Source organism: Emys orbicularis, chromosome 11 (genome assembly GCF_028017835.1).
Source record: "Emys orbicularis isolate rEmyOrb1 chromosome 11, rEmyOrb1.hap1, whole genome shotgun sequence".
Taxonomy (NCBI): domain Eukaryota; kingdom Metazoa; phylum Chordata; order Testudines; family Emydidae; genus Emys; species Emys orbicularis.
In genome coordinates, this window is record NC_088693.1 from 40747613 (window position 1) to 40762963 (window position 15351).

Genomic DNA, 15351 nt, shown 5'->3' on the forward strand with positions numbered 1-15351 from the left:
GGGAGTCATAGCACACGGTTGGGGTAGTGGTGGCTGCACCCCCTAGAATGGCATGCAGCTCCGTGTAGAAGCGGCATGTTTGCGGCTCTGCCCCGGACCTTCCGTTTGCTTCTCTGGCTTTGTGGTAGGCTTGCCTTAGCTCCTTAATTTTCACGCGGCACTGCTGTGCGTCCCTGTTATGGCCTCTGTCCTTCATGGCCTTGGAGACCTTTTCTAATATTTTGCCATTTCATTTACTGCTTCGGAGTTCAGCTAGCACTGATTCATCTCCCCATATGGCGAGCAGATCCCGTACCTCCCGTTCTGTCCATGCTGGAGCTCTTTTGCGATCCTGGGACTCCATCACGGTTACCTGTGCTGATGAGCTCTGCGTGGTCACCTGTGCTCTCCACGCTGAGCAAACAGGAAATGAAATTCAAACGTTCGCGGGGCTTTTCCTGTCTACCTGGCCAGTGCATCTGAGTTGAGAGTGCTGTCCAGAGCGGTCACAATGAAGCACTGTGGGATAGCTCCCGGAGGCCAATAACGTCGAATTCCGTCCACACTACCCCAATTCCGACCCCCTAAGGCCGATTTTATCGCTAATCCCCTCGTCGGAGGTGGAGTAAAGAAACCGGTTTAAAGGGCCCTTTACGTCGAAAGAAAGGGCTTCGTCGTGTGAACGTGTCCAGGCTTAATTCGACTTAACGCTGCTAAAGTCGACCTAAACACGTAGTGTAGACCAGGCCTTAGTCAGGAGTGGCTATTCCAGAATACCTTCCCGTGTTAATTAAAGCAAACGAAAACCACTTTACTTCTAAATGAGAGCACCCAACACAGGGGTTTTATGCACTTTAAATAATGTGCTCTAACTTGACACCTTTAGTTAATTTGCCTTAACTTTCTTTAGGCCTGGTCTACACTGGGGGTGGGGGGGGGGTGTGTGTGTCTCGATCTAAGTTACGCAACTTCAGCTACGTGAATAACATAGCTGAAGTCGATGTACTTAGATCTACTTACCACGGTATCTTCACTGTGGTAAGTCGATGGCTGACGCTCCCCCGTCGACTCCGCCTGCGCCTCTTGTTCTGGTGGAGTACCGGAGTCGACGGGAGAGCGCTTGGCGATCGATTTATTGCATCTAGACTAGACATGATAAATCAACCCCTGCTGGATCGATCACTGCCTGTCAATGCAGCCCGTAATGTAGACATGTCCTTAGTGTCTAGACAAGCCCTTAGACTACTCAATGGAACAGTTTAATTAGAAATGATCCAAGTAACTTGAGACAGGTGGATGCTATTCTGTATGTATTGTACCACACATAAAATTTTTAAAACACTCTTCAAAATTTCCCAAGTAATTTGACTGTTTTTTAAAAAATTACTTAAAGTGTTAGCAAACCGTTTTTAGTCCCTTTTTGTTGTTAAATACACATTCAGAGACTAGCTAATGCTTTAAGGCCCTGATCCTGCATTCAGATTGGTCAGTGTTGATCCCTGTGCACATGCGGTGTCCCATAGAAGTCATTGGGCTCTTCAGGAGTCCATGCTAGAGGATCTCAGTGCCCCAGGGACTAAATGGCTAAACCACAATTTATTTTTATCTATTTTTAAAAGGTTTGTAAGTGCAAGCCTTTTTGGAGTTTTATCTCAAAATACCCAAGTTACTCGCTAAATATTTTCATCTGAATAATGAAGGCTAGTGGTTACATTTTATATCCTCCAAGCCCTAGAAGAAGGTACAGCAGATAAGGCATTGGGCTTGTCATTATGATTAACTCTATGCAATTATCATTTAAATCCCAACATTGAGTGTGATGTTTAGACGCAAGAGCAAGTTGCAGAATACCTCCAACTGTTGGAACGCAGATCATATTTCTGGTTGATAAGCCTATCTAGGACTCACCCAGCTCTGCCTGCATTAGATGTTTAAAGATATTTAAAATAGGAAATGAAAGAATAGAAATAAGAGCATAAAAATTATACATTGGGTGGGTGATGTCTCCATCTATTTATGTTCATGTACATGGCACTGTATTACATGTATACTTTTAAATACTTTAGGGCTCTCTACATGTAAATAATCACATAGGCAAGCAGCATTCCTCTTCTAATGTACTATAGATCATCATTAACACAAGCATTAACAAGCAGTGGCCTTGCTAAGCCACCATAATTTAAAAACTTTCCCTCATTTTTCTATAGGAATGCACTATTTGCATATGGAGGCTCCGGTCAAAGTAATTCACAGAGATCTGAAGTCTAGAAATGGTAAAGTAACCTTGCACTTAAGTGATTCTATATTTCTACTTTCAGTTAATGTGACAGTTTAACTTTAGCCTTCGAGAGATACAGGGCTAAATCTTCAGCTGTAGTTAAGATATGCAGCTGAGGCAGAGAAAAGACAGCACTAAGCCATCTTTGTGTTCCCTGCCCCGAATCCTGAGGCTATCTGGGCACCATTCCAGTCCCTGGCATAATTCAGAGCAGTCTGTAGTGCTGCTTTAAATTATGCCTTGTTTCCCAGAGTCTGTTCCAGCAGCCAAGGTTTGCCAGGGTACTTTCCCTTTTTCCTGGAAATGTCCTGTATGCTGAGGCCCAGAAAGGGATGGTGGAGGACTGCTATGAACAGTGCAAAACAGCCGAAATGGACTTGAGATTCTGGCCCAGTATCTTCTCTAAAAATGTTGTAGTTCTTTCAGCATTGATTGAACTTTTGCAGATGATAGTGCTTCTGAAGAATGTAACTGGCTGTGGGGTTTGAATGAAACTGTTCTACTTGGTTAGTTCCAGACCAGTTATGAAACATGCTGAAAAGTGACTTTAATTGAAATATTTACTACTAGTAAGTGGCTTACAAATTATTCTGATTCACCAAATGCTGTATAAGAATGTCATCATGGAGAAATGGCTGGATGTAGTTTCATTCTTAAGTATCTTTTTAAGAAAATATTTATTTTGTTTTATAAACTTTGATTAATCATTGATGCTATTATTACTACAGTGAATCTCTGGGAGGAATCATTGTGAGCCTTGATTACTGTAATGGGAAATATTGGATATTTCTTTCCGTATTTGTAGTTTGGATTTTATAGTTAGAAATCTCCTTCTACCTTTTGAATTGGAAAGATTGTTTAAGGGTGAGCAAGGCTCACATCAGTTTTTGAGGTAAGCTTATTTTTTTGTGCTGAATATCCCCACTAACCGGGGCATAAAAGGCATTCAGAGCATATGTTTCAATTTACCCGTCTGAAAATTTTTATTTAGCTTCCATGAAAGTTTAGTGGAGATGTGCCAAAATGTACCATTTTAGGAAGTCATAGATGGTGATATAGTCAAAGGCTGCATGAGACATTTTGACTTAGAATACTACATTTAGAGACCTAGTGAGAAATCTGGGTACAGCTGACAAACTTTCATGGAAAGTAAAAAGAGCCTTTAAACAAAAGAAAAGTTGAAACTTCTTAGTGTGCTGAATGATTTCCACAATTTGGTTAACTCAAAATTGACCCAAAACATCCACTTTTTAATAAATACCCTTTAGTATCAGTATTCGTTGCTTTATTACTATTGCCATGAGAATTAATCTTCATCAAGTCCTAATCTGGATGTAAGATCAAAATAAGCATAGAAAACCTCTGGATTCCAAAGATGTGGGCTCTTGCTTTGCCCCGGGATTTATCTGTATTCCTCAAAATATCAAATTTCATTTAAAATACAAAGTGGAGGGGCACTGGTGGCAGTGAAATAGTGGGGAATTCAAAGAAAAATGCTAGTGTAGACAAGGTCCTAATGGTGTTCTCTGACGCAGTTATAGGGATTCTGTTTTCCTGTCCACATGAGCCAAAAATAATAAATAAAAATTAGAAGACAGATTCTCCAAGCTGAGACAGAAAACTATGCTAGTGGTGGATAGCTGCTCTTGTAGAGTGGACACACCCTTATTGGTGTGCAGCAAGGTCTTGTTTTATCTTCTTTGTTCCACATGGGAAGGAGCTGCAACAAAACCTGGGACCCGGAATTCCTATTTTCCCCATCTCCCAAGTGGTACGAGTAATGACAATTTCTCCTTTCCTCCCTCGCCAGCCAGAGGAAAAGAGGGAGGTGGTGGAGTACTTAACACCCATCTGCTATATGCATTTCAAGAGGGATTGGTACAGTGGAACTCACTTAAAGGTGATAGACAACAGAAAAATCCTGAGATTGCACTGTTTTTTGCTGCTTCATGATGATGAATCCCTGGAACATTTTTTATTAAAAAATAAATCCAAAAATGCCTTTTTCCCCTGCTTATATTTTACATTAGATATTCAATTCACATCTTGTCTGCCCTGATTTTACCTCTGATGACTAGAGAACTAGTGAAATGATGATGTCATAGGAGGCAAGAAAGTGAAGGTTGAGATGTGTAATAGAGAGTAGAGAATTTTTTTTTCACTCAAACTCCTTGATTTTTCTGTTTTTGTTTGCAACTATTCAGCTTTTCAATAGCTAATTAATTTTGGAGATACTGGACATCTTTGTTAAAGGTTAAATTAAGGTGTTAGAGCTTACACTGAACATGAGATCTTTCCCAAGATGTCTTTCAACAAAACCAGTAAAGACTGGACTTTACATTCCTGGTATTCTAAAGTAAACCAAACAGAACAATAATTTTGACTAGGTGTGTGGAGGAAACCTTCGAGTAGCAGGGTGTCTGGTGTTTTACATTATGCAGGAGGGTATGAGTCCAATTTTTTAAACATCTTTATCAGCTTACTATTCGAGTGGAAAGAAACTTCACTCTAAGTAAAGTGACACTTCAGTGTAAGAGGATTGAAAGTCCATTGAAACAATTCTGGACTTTCACTCCACTTTCACTGTAAGTGGAATTTGACTCTAACTGCATTGCCTACAAGCGGGTTCCACTGTGTTTGCTAATGCGCTGTAAAAGTTAGGGTAAAGGTGATTGTGGAAAGGGTATCTGATGAAAAATGTCACTGTGAAACTGAAAAATAATTCAAACATCACACTGAATTTTCTCCGACTTATTTGCAGCTAATGTCAATAAATGGATACATACAGTGAATGACATTGTACCCACAATTACAACTGTGTAAGGTGTTTGAAGAAATGTGTAAGGGAGGATTGAATTATAACTAAGGAGTTAGTTGTAGTCTGTTTCTTTACTAATAAATGAAAATGTAATTTGCTAACTATTAATAGACCTCTTTGTAAATTATTTTCTAACGCAGTTACAGAGTTTATTCATAGACTTTCAGGTATTTGACAAGTCTTCTTCAAACACCTCCCAAGAAATCAAGAGAATTGTGTGTGTCAATATATTCAAGTCCTGGATCAGTGTGGGATCATTTTTCTTTATAAAATGTCAACTGGTTTGCCATTAAGATGTTAATAACAAGATACATTGTTCTTTGTAATGTAATTTACTTACATTTTGTTTTTTGATTTTCCAGTTGTTATAGCTGCTGATGGAGTATTAAAGGTAGGAATATTTTAATTATTTGGAAGGTTTTGCAGCTGCTTTGCCTGATATCTTTGAAGTCAAATGAATGAGAAGTTGGCATTTATTGTTTGTTTTTGCCAGATCTGTGATTTTGGTGCTTCAAGGTTTCACCACCATACGACACACATGTCCTTGGTGGGTACCTTCCCTTGGATGGCTCCAGAAGTTATCCAGAGTCTCCCAGTGTCTGAAACATGTGACACGTATTCATACGGTGTGGTGAGTTGCTTTCATTTCTTTCTCTGCATTAATGGGGCACTGGCATAACTGAGTTAGTAGAATGTAAAATGTGAAAATAATGTTCGTAAATAAGGGCAATAGAGAAAGTTCACAAAATTTCATTTCAAAACAGTTTCATATATTTTATAATTACAAGCTGAAAACTGATAGTATGAGCAATATCTTGCATGCTTAGTAAGATAAGTATTTGATTAGATTGTGCTGCCTTGCTAATCTGTGAAATGCAGAATGTATTTAAAATACTTTACCTATGTCAGGAGACAGGAAAGAATTAGTAAACAGTTTACAGTTTGTAGCTGTGTTGTGTTTGCAAAGGAATGGATATTAGTCTATCAGGAGCAACAAGTTATATTTTAGTAAGTTTATTAGAGAGGGTTGCCTAGAGTATTTCCATACAGTTGTGTGTCATGAAGTTGGTTTAAGAAAAGTGGTCTTACACCACTCTTCCACTCAGATTGCTGTAAGAGCCTGCTACAATCAACTGATAACTGTTCTCAAAGGTAGAGAGGCACTGTATAGAAAGGTTGGTAAAAGTTTTGTGGGTTCTGCCACTTATTTAAAGGGGAGGGAATAAAACTGCTTGTAAGCAAATAAATGTCAGTGAAATTTGGGAATATAGGAATTCTTTCACTCTGTTCCTACTCTGCGTCCTTGCAATCAATCCTGCATCGCTCCACAACTGAAGCTGACAGACAGTACAGCAGAAAGTAGGGTTGTGTGTGTGTGTGTCAGTGTGTTAAAGGAGAGGAGATGGCAGGAATTAACAAGTCCTTCCTGACATTTTTGTCAGGTTTTTCTTAATCAGTAATGTTTTAAACCAACTCCCCTACTCATTCATCATTAAAGTGATGACCTAATGGAAGAGGGGAAAAAAGCTATGTTGGCAGATCCAAAACTATAGTCTGACTTAATTGAGCTAAGACATATACAATACTAGGATGTAAGCTAGTAAACATAAATGTTAATGTAAGCTGTTATTGAAAACAATAAAATATTTCCTATTGAAGGGAAGCATTTCAGTTCCAAATAGAAAAGAAACAAAAAAGAAATTCCAAGCTAGTTCTAGAATTTTCTAGTTTAAAAGTTGTTACAGCTTAGTCAGATATTGCACAAACCCTTGGAGCATTTAGTTGGTTATTTTCCCTGCGTATAAACAGTAAAGATCATTTGCTAATTCTGTGATTATATGTAAAACTCAGAGAACTTACAGTATAGCCATATGCTAGCCAGTTCACTATTAGTGAAATATTTTAATACAATAACCTGCCCACAAAATGGTTTTGCATCTGTATACAGAGTTACATTGGCCTATGCCTTGTTGTCTTACAGTGATGCTTCAGTGTGCATAATAATATATGATCCATATGGCTGTTTTATCATTCATATATATTTTGGAGACTAATATGTTCTCATATGGACACCACCAAGGTTTTAGAATTTTTAAATACTGTCATGGGGTGCACCACTCACTGCTTGTCTGGCACCTCCTCCTGGTCACTCAGGGGATTAGCTCTCAAGGTTGATGCCCCTTTCTGTTGTCGCACCCCATCACATTGTCTCTCTCCCAGGTCTGCAGCCCCACTCTTGTCCCAGGAACCGCAGCGTTCTCTTTGTGACTTAGTCCTCCGGCTAGGTCACCCAGCATTCCCCCTTACGGGGTACAATCCTTCAATTCCCTGTCATTACCATAATGACCCAGGCAGTCTTCCCATTCACTGCCCTGCCGGTTTATGCCATGCTCTCGGTGGCTGGTAGGGGAAGCCAGGTCCGCCCTCTACTCCACGTTCCAGTCCAAGGACCCTCAACCCAGCAGTTCTGGGCTTTTCTCTCCCAGCCCTCGCTGCTCCTTCTCTGGACTGCTTCCTACAACTCCTTGCTCCCCTCCTTATGTTGGATGTACCAGCTCCAAACCCTCCGCTCTCTTCTCAGGGAATGATTGCCCTTTCCCTGCACCATCTGTTGCCAGCTTTGTGGCTTTATAGGCCCCACCTTTTCCTGCACAGCTGAAGCTGATTGCAGTCAGCTCCTTGGCTCTTCCTCCAGGTGCCGCCTGTGGCGTTAATAGCCCTATCTGGCCATCTTAATCCCTTCCAGTCCTGTGTGGGATGGACACCCCATCACAGACACCTATGACCTGATCCACCCTGATGTTATTCCAGTTTTCCACCCCTCTAGCACCATTGATTTCAATGTAGATATTCAGGTGTAAACGTGGGCCTGCAAAATACAGTGGTCCAGATTCTCTGCTGGGAATTACTGACTTAGCAAAGAATTTGTCCTAGTATATCTTTGAAAGTTGGAATTCTTCTCAACTAAACTTTTAGACTAGTAGTGAATATGCTTAAAGGCCACTGCTCTACAGCCAAAATGCTTCTGAAATAAATGTAGTCAAACTTTACTAATTCTGGGTCACTGAGAACGAAAATGATGCTTAAAATTGTTGATTGGCTCTAGTTTTCAAGATATGCTATTGGGTCAGTATATACGACCCTTGACTTGGGAATGGCGGAGGATAAGTGAGTTATAAAGGGAAGGGATCTCAATTTAAACCAGAAATGACTAAAATACATCTTTGACTGGATCTAGGAATAAATCTATGACTGGGTTTGGACAGTACTTGCTTTTTAGGCAAAATAATGAATGATGCAATCTGAAGCTGGTATTGCGTCATACTTGATATGAATTGCATCATGTTATTCCTAGAAGTCATGGATGATGCAATCATAACGAAGCTTACATCACTCTGCTGAACAAATTGCCCTATATCAGCTCTAGAAATCATACAGTGTCGTGCTCTCTTATTTGTCAGTGTTTGATTTTGCAAAGGGACACATTTCTGTTTAGCCAAAGTGAGCAGAGATGCCTCGTACTTGTGTGAACAGTGCAGATAACTTCTGCTATGTTTGTGGTGAAGTGACTTTTGCATCACAAAAGTGCAGTATAACCACTATGGTTAAGAAAGCCTATCACCTTTATTTTGGCTGCAAAATTGGAGATCAGGACAAGAGGTGGGCCCCATACATATGCTGCAACACTTGTGCAACAAATCTTCGCCAGTGGTTGAACAGGAAAAGGAAATCTATGCCTTTTGCAGTGCCAATGATTTGGAGAGAGCCAACAGATCATACCAGCAATTGTTACTTCTGCATGGTGCCTCCAGTTGGGAAAGGTGTGTCAAAGAAGAAAAAGTGGACTGTGCATTATCCAAACATTCCATCAGCTATACGCCCAGTACCCCATGGAGAAGGACTGCCGGTTCCTGATGCACCAGAATCATTCTCACTTGAGTCAGACGAGGAAGAGGATGAAACTTCTGGTCCTGAACCATCAATGTCACAGGACCCACATTTTCTCCCATCCTCCTCCTCTGAACCACACCTCATAACACAAGGTGAACTGAATGACCTTGTCAAGGATTTGGAACTACCCAAGAGTAAGGCAGAGCTGTTGGGCTCCAGACTACAGCAGTGGAATCTCCTGGCAGGCGATGTTAGGGTTTCCATGTTCTGTGACCGTCAAAAGGATCTTGTCCCATTCTTCTTCATGGAAGGTGATCTTGTAGCCTGCAACAACATCGATGGTGTGATGGCAGCCCTCAACATCGTTCACGATCCAGATGAGTGGAGACTGTTCATTGATTCATCGAAGACGAGTCTTAAAGCTGTTTTACTGCATAATGGCAATGTTTTGCCATCAATTCCAGTTGGTCATGCAGTCCATATGAAGGAAACCTATGACAACATGAAACAACTTTTGAGGTGCATAAACTATGACCAACATCAGTGGCAGCTTTGTGGCGATTTGAAGGTTGTTGCTCTCTTGCTTGGTCTGCAGACTGGATACACAAAGTACTGCTGTTTTCTCTGCAAATGGGATAGTCGTGCAAGAGATTCCCACTGCATCAAGAAAGATTGGCCACTCCGACAGTCATTGGAGCCTGGGAGGAAAAGTGTTCAGCATCCACCACTTGTTGAATCAAGGAAGATTTTGTTACCACCCTTACACATCAAGCTGGGTCTGATGAAGAACTTTGTCAAGGCCATTGACAAAACACAAGCAGCTTTCAAGTACCTCCGTGGAAAATTTCCAAGGTGAAGTGAAGCTAAGATAAAGGAAGGTGTCTTTGTTGGTCCTCAGATTCGTGAACTTCTTCGAGATGATGCATTTGACCATGCACTGCGTGGCAAGGAAAAGACGGCATGGAAAGCCTTCCAGTTAGTGGCAATAAATGTTCTCGGAAACAACAAGGCAGACAACTACAGGTTGTTGGTGGAAAACCTCCTCAAGGCATACAAAAGCCTTGGTTGCAACATGTCACTAAAGATACATTTTTTGCACTCTTATCTAGATTTTTTCCCACCGAACTGCGGAGCAGTGAGCGACGAGCACGGCGAGCGATTTCACCAGGACATTGCAACAATGGAGAAACGCTATCGGGGCAAATGGAGCCCATCAATGCTTGCAGACTATTGCTGGACAGTGACAAGAGATGCTCCATTTAATGAATACAAGAGACAAGCCAAGAAGCGCCGAGTAGACACTGAATAGGACTAAACTATGTACAGAATAGTTTTTTGCCTTTTGTTTCATAATAAATTTTATTTATATAACCCTTTTGCTGATTTTTAAAGTGTTACATAAACAGGACAGGTGAAATATTATCATGTAAAGCAACCATAAACACATGAAAAGACCTAGGTTTACAATTTATGATTAAAACTCTACTATCTACATAATATACATAGACATAGAATGTAAAAACTTAAATATCTTAGAAACAGTAGCCAATCAGTTGTTTTAATTGTCATATTTGAATTCAGCACATCAAAATACATAATAAATAGCACATTTTATCTCTGAAGCAGACGACTTCTCAAAAATTGTAGACCAGTGAGGCTAAGAATTAAAACCTTGGAAAAAGTAGATCTCTTGCTCTTACAATGATTTTATCTATAAAAACAAATTTTGAACAGTCCACTTTCAAAGTGTAACACTTGCCAGTGGCCTTTGTGCTAGACAGACAAATCTGTTTTTCTTCAGCTGAAGTGCAGCTGAAGTTCTGATAACAAAGAGCAGGATCCTTTTCAAATGTAAACTAGTGAGATGCTAGGAAAGGGCATTCTGTTTGCAAAATCTGTAGTCTACCCTACATTTCCGCCCCCCCCCCTCCAATGGGTTTTCTTTCTATAAACTATTATGTGGCTGTGAATGTTGTTTGTTATGTAAGAGAGCCTCTTCCCATCAAATGACCAATCATTTCTGTCACCACTTAGGCCTGAGTCTTTCCTCAGGTGAGGTGAACTTTCCTATTTGCAAATGGGTCATATTGAATTAGAAAGGATCTCTCTCAGATATTGCATTCCAATATTTAGAGTAATTTGTTCTGCTCTTCATGATTGGCTAAATGGCTTCCAAATTCTCCCTTTGAGATTTTAGTAAATTATTTCATAAGGCTGACTAACAAATAAAACCAAGTGTTCCAGCTGATTTATCCAGACACAAACATAGGTCTTGGATTTTCTCTGAACCACCCAATGACTCAGTTTCCTAAACCAAATCCATACTACTCTAAACAATGGATGCTAAGTATCAGAATCTGTCAACCTAAATTTTCAGTCACATAGATCAAGTTTCTTTCTAATGTCATTATGTGTTGTACAGACTATAATTCTTCACTTGTCTAGCTGCTTTGAAAATGCTTGTGGAATAATGATGTTCACTCTTTAAAACAGCCGTAGCTGTTTTGAAATTGTAAAGAAATACACTCAGAACATCAGTTATTTTATCCTAGCTCAACAGAATTCCATTTGGAGTATATTGTATATGTATTTAATTATAGGGGTTTATGCAGTGTCTTTCATAGTTGAGCTATTTTAGCACTTATAAAAGCAATTAATTAAATACTGGTTGTGTAGAGGCTGTGAAGTTAAATGCAGCAGCCATTGGCAATAGCTCACACATTGCCCTGGATGTGAGAACTTATTTTATTTTTAGAGGGAATGTTGGCCCAGCACACTGGGGTTATCCCATACTCTTTTTGAAAAGAATTATAGGATCTTAACTTCTATTTGGATAGGTGCAGAGAGTTGCTGGACTAATCTCATTGTCAGGTCTCATACAAAGGCTGTTACCTGTAGTAGCACAACACCATCACCCTTCAAACCCTGGTTATGAGTCCAAGTCAATAGGAGAGCTGTGCAAAACTATCCGTTTTCCGTTTTCTACCTGTTGTTTTCACCAAAGAGTTGAAGAAAGAATGAAAAATGGTTTGCTTTTCTCAAATTACTAAATTGTGACTTCCCCTAGCCTGCTTTTCTGGCACTCAGAGTTTTTTACCAATTTCATTCTCATGTGGGATTTATACTGATATCTTTCAGATGAAGTGGTAACAAGTGAATAACACAGACTCTTTAACTAGTTGAAGTGGAGGTCTATTTACCTGGTAACAGGAGGCGTGTAGAACATGTAAGCACAGTCTCAGCCATAGAAGTTGTGAAGCAGTTTGATCCTTACATATATTTCAGTTTATTTTTATTAATCTTAAAATTATATATTTAATATGAAATAATACTTCAAAACCACATTGAATCATTTTCATGTGACCTCATCCAGCTTAACTCAAGGCTAGTATTAAGTATCTTTGGATGGCAGCATCTACAGCTCTCATCAGATGGAAGAATGGATCATTCCAAAATCTTCAACAGAGCTTAAAGAGGCTGAGGAAAGAGGATCTGAGACGACCCCATTCCACCTTCAAAATCCCTTCTTTCATTTCTCTCTCTCTAAAAGCAATATTCGAACAATTAAATTCAGGATTGATTGCTATGCTCAAACCCTCTCCATGAAAACAAACTTTTACAGGTAGCATGGATTAAAAGGGATATCCTCATTTATTTGGTCTTCCATTATCCACATTCCAGACCTAGCCACTACTGACTAGTGTAGTGGTCTCTTCTAAGGCTTGTCTGAACACACAGTTATTCCTGATTAGCAATCATTGATAAACTCCTTGTGTGAACACCCTTATTCAGAATAAGTTTAACTATCCTTGATAAACTCCATTTTGGACACTCTTATTAAGAGTGCCTTGTTCCTGTTTAGCGTTAATCAGAGATAACTCCATGTATAGAAAGCCCTTCTCAAAAAGAAAGCATGATAGTTTTGAGGTTGACATGTGCTAGAGTCAACATGAAAGTTGTCCTGGGCCTGATCTTAGACTCAGAGACTTTAAGGTCAGAAGGGACCAATATGGTCATCTAGTCTGACCTCCCGCATGATGCAGGCCACAAAAGCTGACCCACCCACAACAGAATCCTCCAGCCTGCGACCCCTGCCCTATGCTGCGGAGGAAGGCGAAAAACCTCCAGGGCCTCTGCCAATCTACCCTGGAGGAAAATTCCTTCCCGACCCCAAATATGGCGATCAGTAGAACCCCGAGCATACAGGCAAGATTCTACAGCCGGACCCTCATTTTACCAGCGATGGCATGTTAATGCCTAATTGACTAAAATCACGTTATCCCATCAAACCATTCCCTCCATAAACTTATCAAGCCTAATCTTGAAGCCAGAGAGGTCTTTCGCCCCCACCGTTTCCCTCGGAAGGCTGTTCCAAAATTTCACCCCTCTGACGGTTAGAAACCTTCGTCTAATTTCAAGCCTAAACTTCCCCACGGCCAGTTTATATCCATTTGTTCTCGTGTCCACATTACTACTGAGCTGAAATAATTCCTCTCCCTCCTTGGTATTAATCCCTTTGATATATTTAAAGAGAGCAATCATATCCCCCCTCAGCCTCCTTTTGGTTAGGCTAAACAAACCGAGCTCCTCGAGTCTCCTTTCATAGGAAAGGTTTTCCATTCCTCGGATCATCCTAGTGGCCCTTCTCTGTACCCGTTCCAGTTTGAGTTCATCCTTTTTAAACATAGGAGACCAGAACTGCACACAGTACTCCAAATGAGGTCTCACCAGCGCCTTGTATAACGGAAGCAGCACTTCCCTGTCCCTACTAGAAATACCTCGCCTAACGCATCCCAAGATCGCATTAGCTTTTTTCACAGCCACGTCACATTGCCGACTCATAGTCATCCTGCGATCAACCAGGACTCCGAGGTCCTTCTCCTCCTCTGTCACTTCCAACCTATGCGTCCCTAACTTATAACTAAAATTCTTGTTAGTCATCCCTAAATGCATCACCTTACACTTCTCACTATTAAATCTCATCCTATTATTGTTACTCCAATTTACAAGGTCATCCAAGTCTCCCTGCAGAATATCCCGATCCTTCTCCGAATTGGCAATACCTCCCAACTTTATGAGGACTCTTTTACAAAAAATCCCCTGTTGTTGCTACTGCCATTTCAAAGCCAGAGTGGTAGCAAGGGGCAGAGCTCTCGTGTAGACAAGTCACCAGTGGCCATCACTATTTTAATCATTGTTGTGTAGACCTGCTCTGAGCAAAGACAATAGACAATACGGTACTTAAACTGCTGGCAGCTCCCTGGAGTCCTATCTGTACTAGTTTTCTCAGTATAACTGCCCCCAGTGGAGCTGAACTTGGAGTAACAGTGGGAATTTTTAGCAACTAAGTAATGTTGGGAAAGTATTTGAAACTTTCTGAAAAAGACAGTCACACTCTTGCTCTTCATTTCATGCCCTCCTCCCCATATGTTCACTTTCTCTCTATCTGTTCACAAGAAGGAGACTGAGCTCTCTAGGAACCACAATTTGCAAGCCTCTGCCATAAATCCTTTTATGTATAGTTCTGTGAACTGTGTCTAGTTAGACTACTTCCCTCTGCAGTTTTGGTTCCACTTTGACTGACAGTCCAGTATAGCCAATTCATAAGACTGTGTTGAAACTCTTACAAAAACAAGGCAATGAAAATGTTACCATGGAGCTCCAGCTTGGTGGGAAAATCTTTATCTAGATTGTTGACTTGACTATGAAATTGGCATCACTGACAAAGCATTGTTCTCATTAAACCTTTTGGAATAAACACAAAGACTTATGGGATTCAAGTTTCTCATCTTTTGGCTTTCTAATGCTACTAGTGAACAATAGGATACTAAAAGGGAATTCTTCCTACTTTTCTCAGATTCCTTGCTCTCTTCTGGGTTATGAAGTATAGTTTGGAGTATTTGGAGCTAATACAGTTGGGTTAAGAAACCAGTGAGCTGTACAAGACAATGGAAATAAAAGTAAAAATGGTATCATAAAGGAATTCAGTGGAAAATGTACTGTGGAAACTTATGTGCATGAATGGAAACATACAACCACTACCTGTTGTGTGAGAAAAGCAACATTGTCTTCTTTTCCAGCTACAGGCTTTTGGTGATGTATGAAACCTACATATTTCAATCTGTAATATTGTTCACCTGAAGAATTTTAAATAATATTTTACAATTCTAACCGTTCTTTTACATTTGATGTGTGATCTTTAGTGAGATTCCCTGAGTGGTTTTGTAGTACATAGGGCACAATAGCCCTACAGTTATACAGATGAGGTAGTTCTGCGAGTCTGTTCACCTGCACAATTGGGTGGCTTTTGTTTTATGCTGACTGCTTATTGGGGTGTCTGAGCTTCATGGGTACACCAGATCAGTTACTTATTTTGCAGTTAAAT

The 15351-nt window shown here is 40.3% G+C and overlaps 1 protein-coding gene across 2 annotated transcripts in view; it reads left to right on the forward strand.

Moving 5' to 3' along the window:
* MAP3K20 (mitogen-activated protein kinase kinase kinase 20) overlaps positions 1 to 15351 on the forward strand; it is a 134421-nt gene that overhangs the window by 57726 nt on the left and 61344 nt on the right. For both annotated transcript variants that reach the window (XM_065413487.1, XM_065413489.1), the window contains exons 4-6: positions 2187 to 2252; positions 5438 to 5466; positions 5569 to 5706. In XM_065413487.1, coding sequence (XP_065269559.1) covers positions 2187 to 2252; positions 5438 to 5466; positions 5569 to 5706 — 233 coding nt within the window. The remainder of the gene's footprint in view (positions 1 to 2186; positions 2253 to 5437; positions 5467 to 5568; positions 5707 to 15351) is intronic.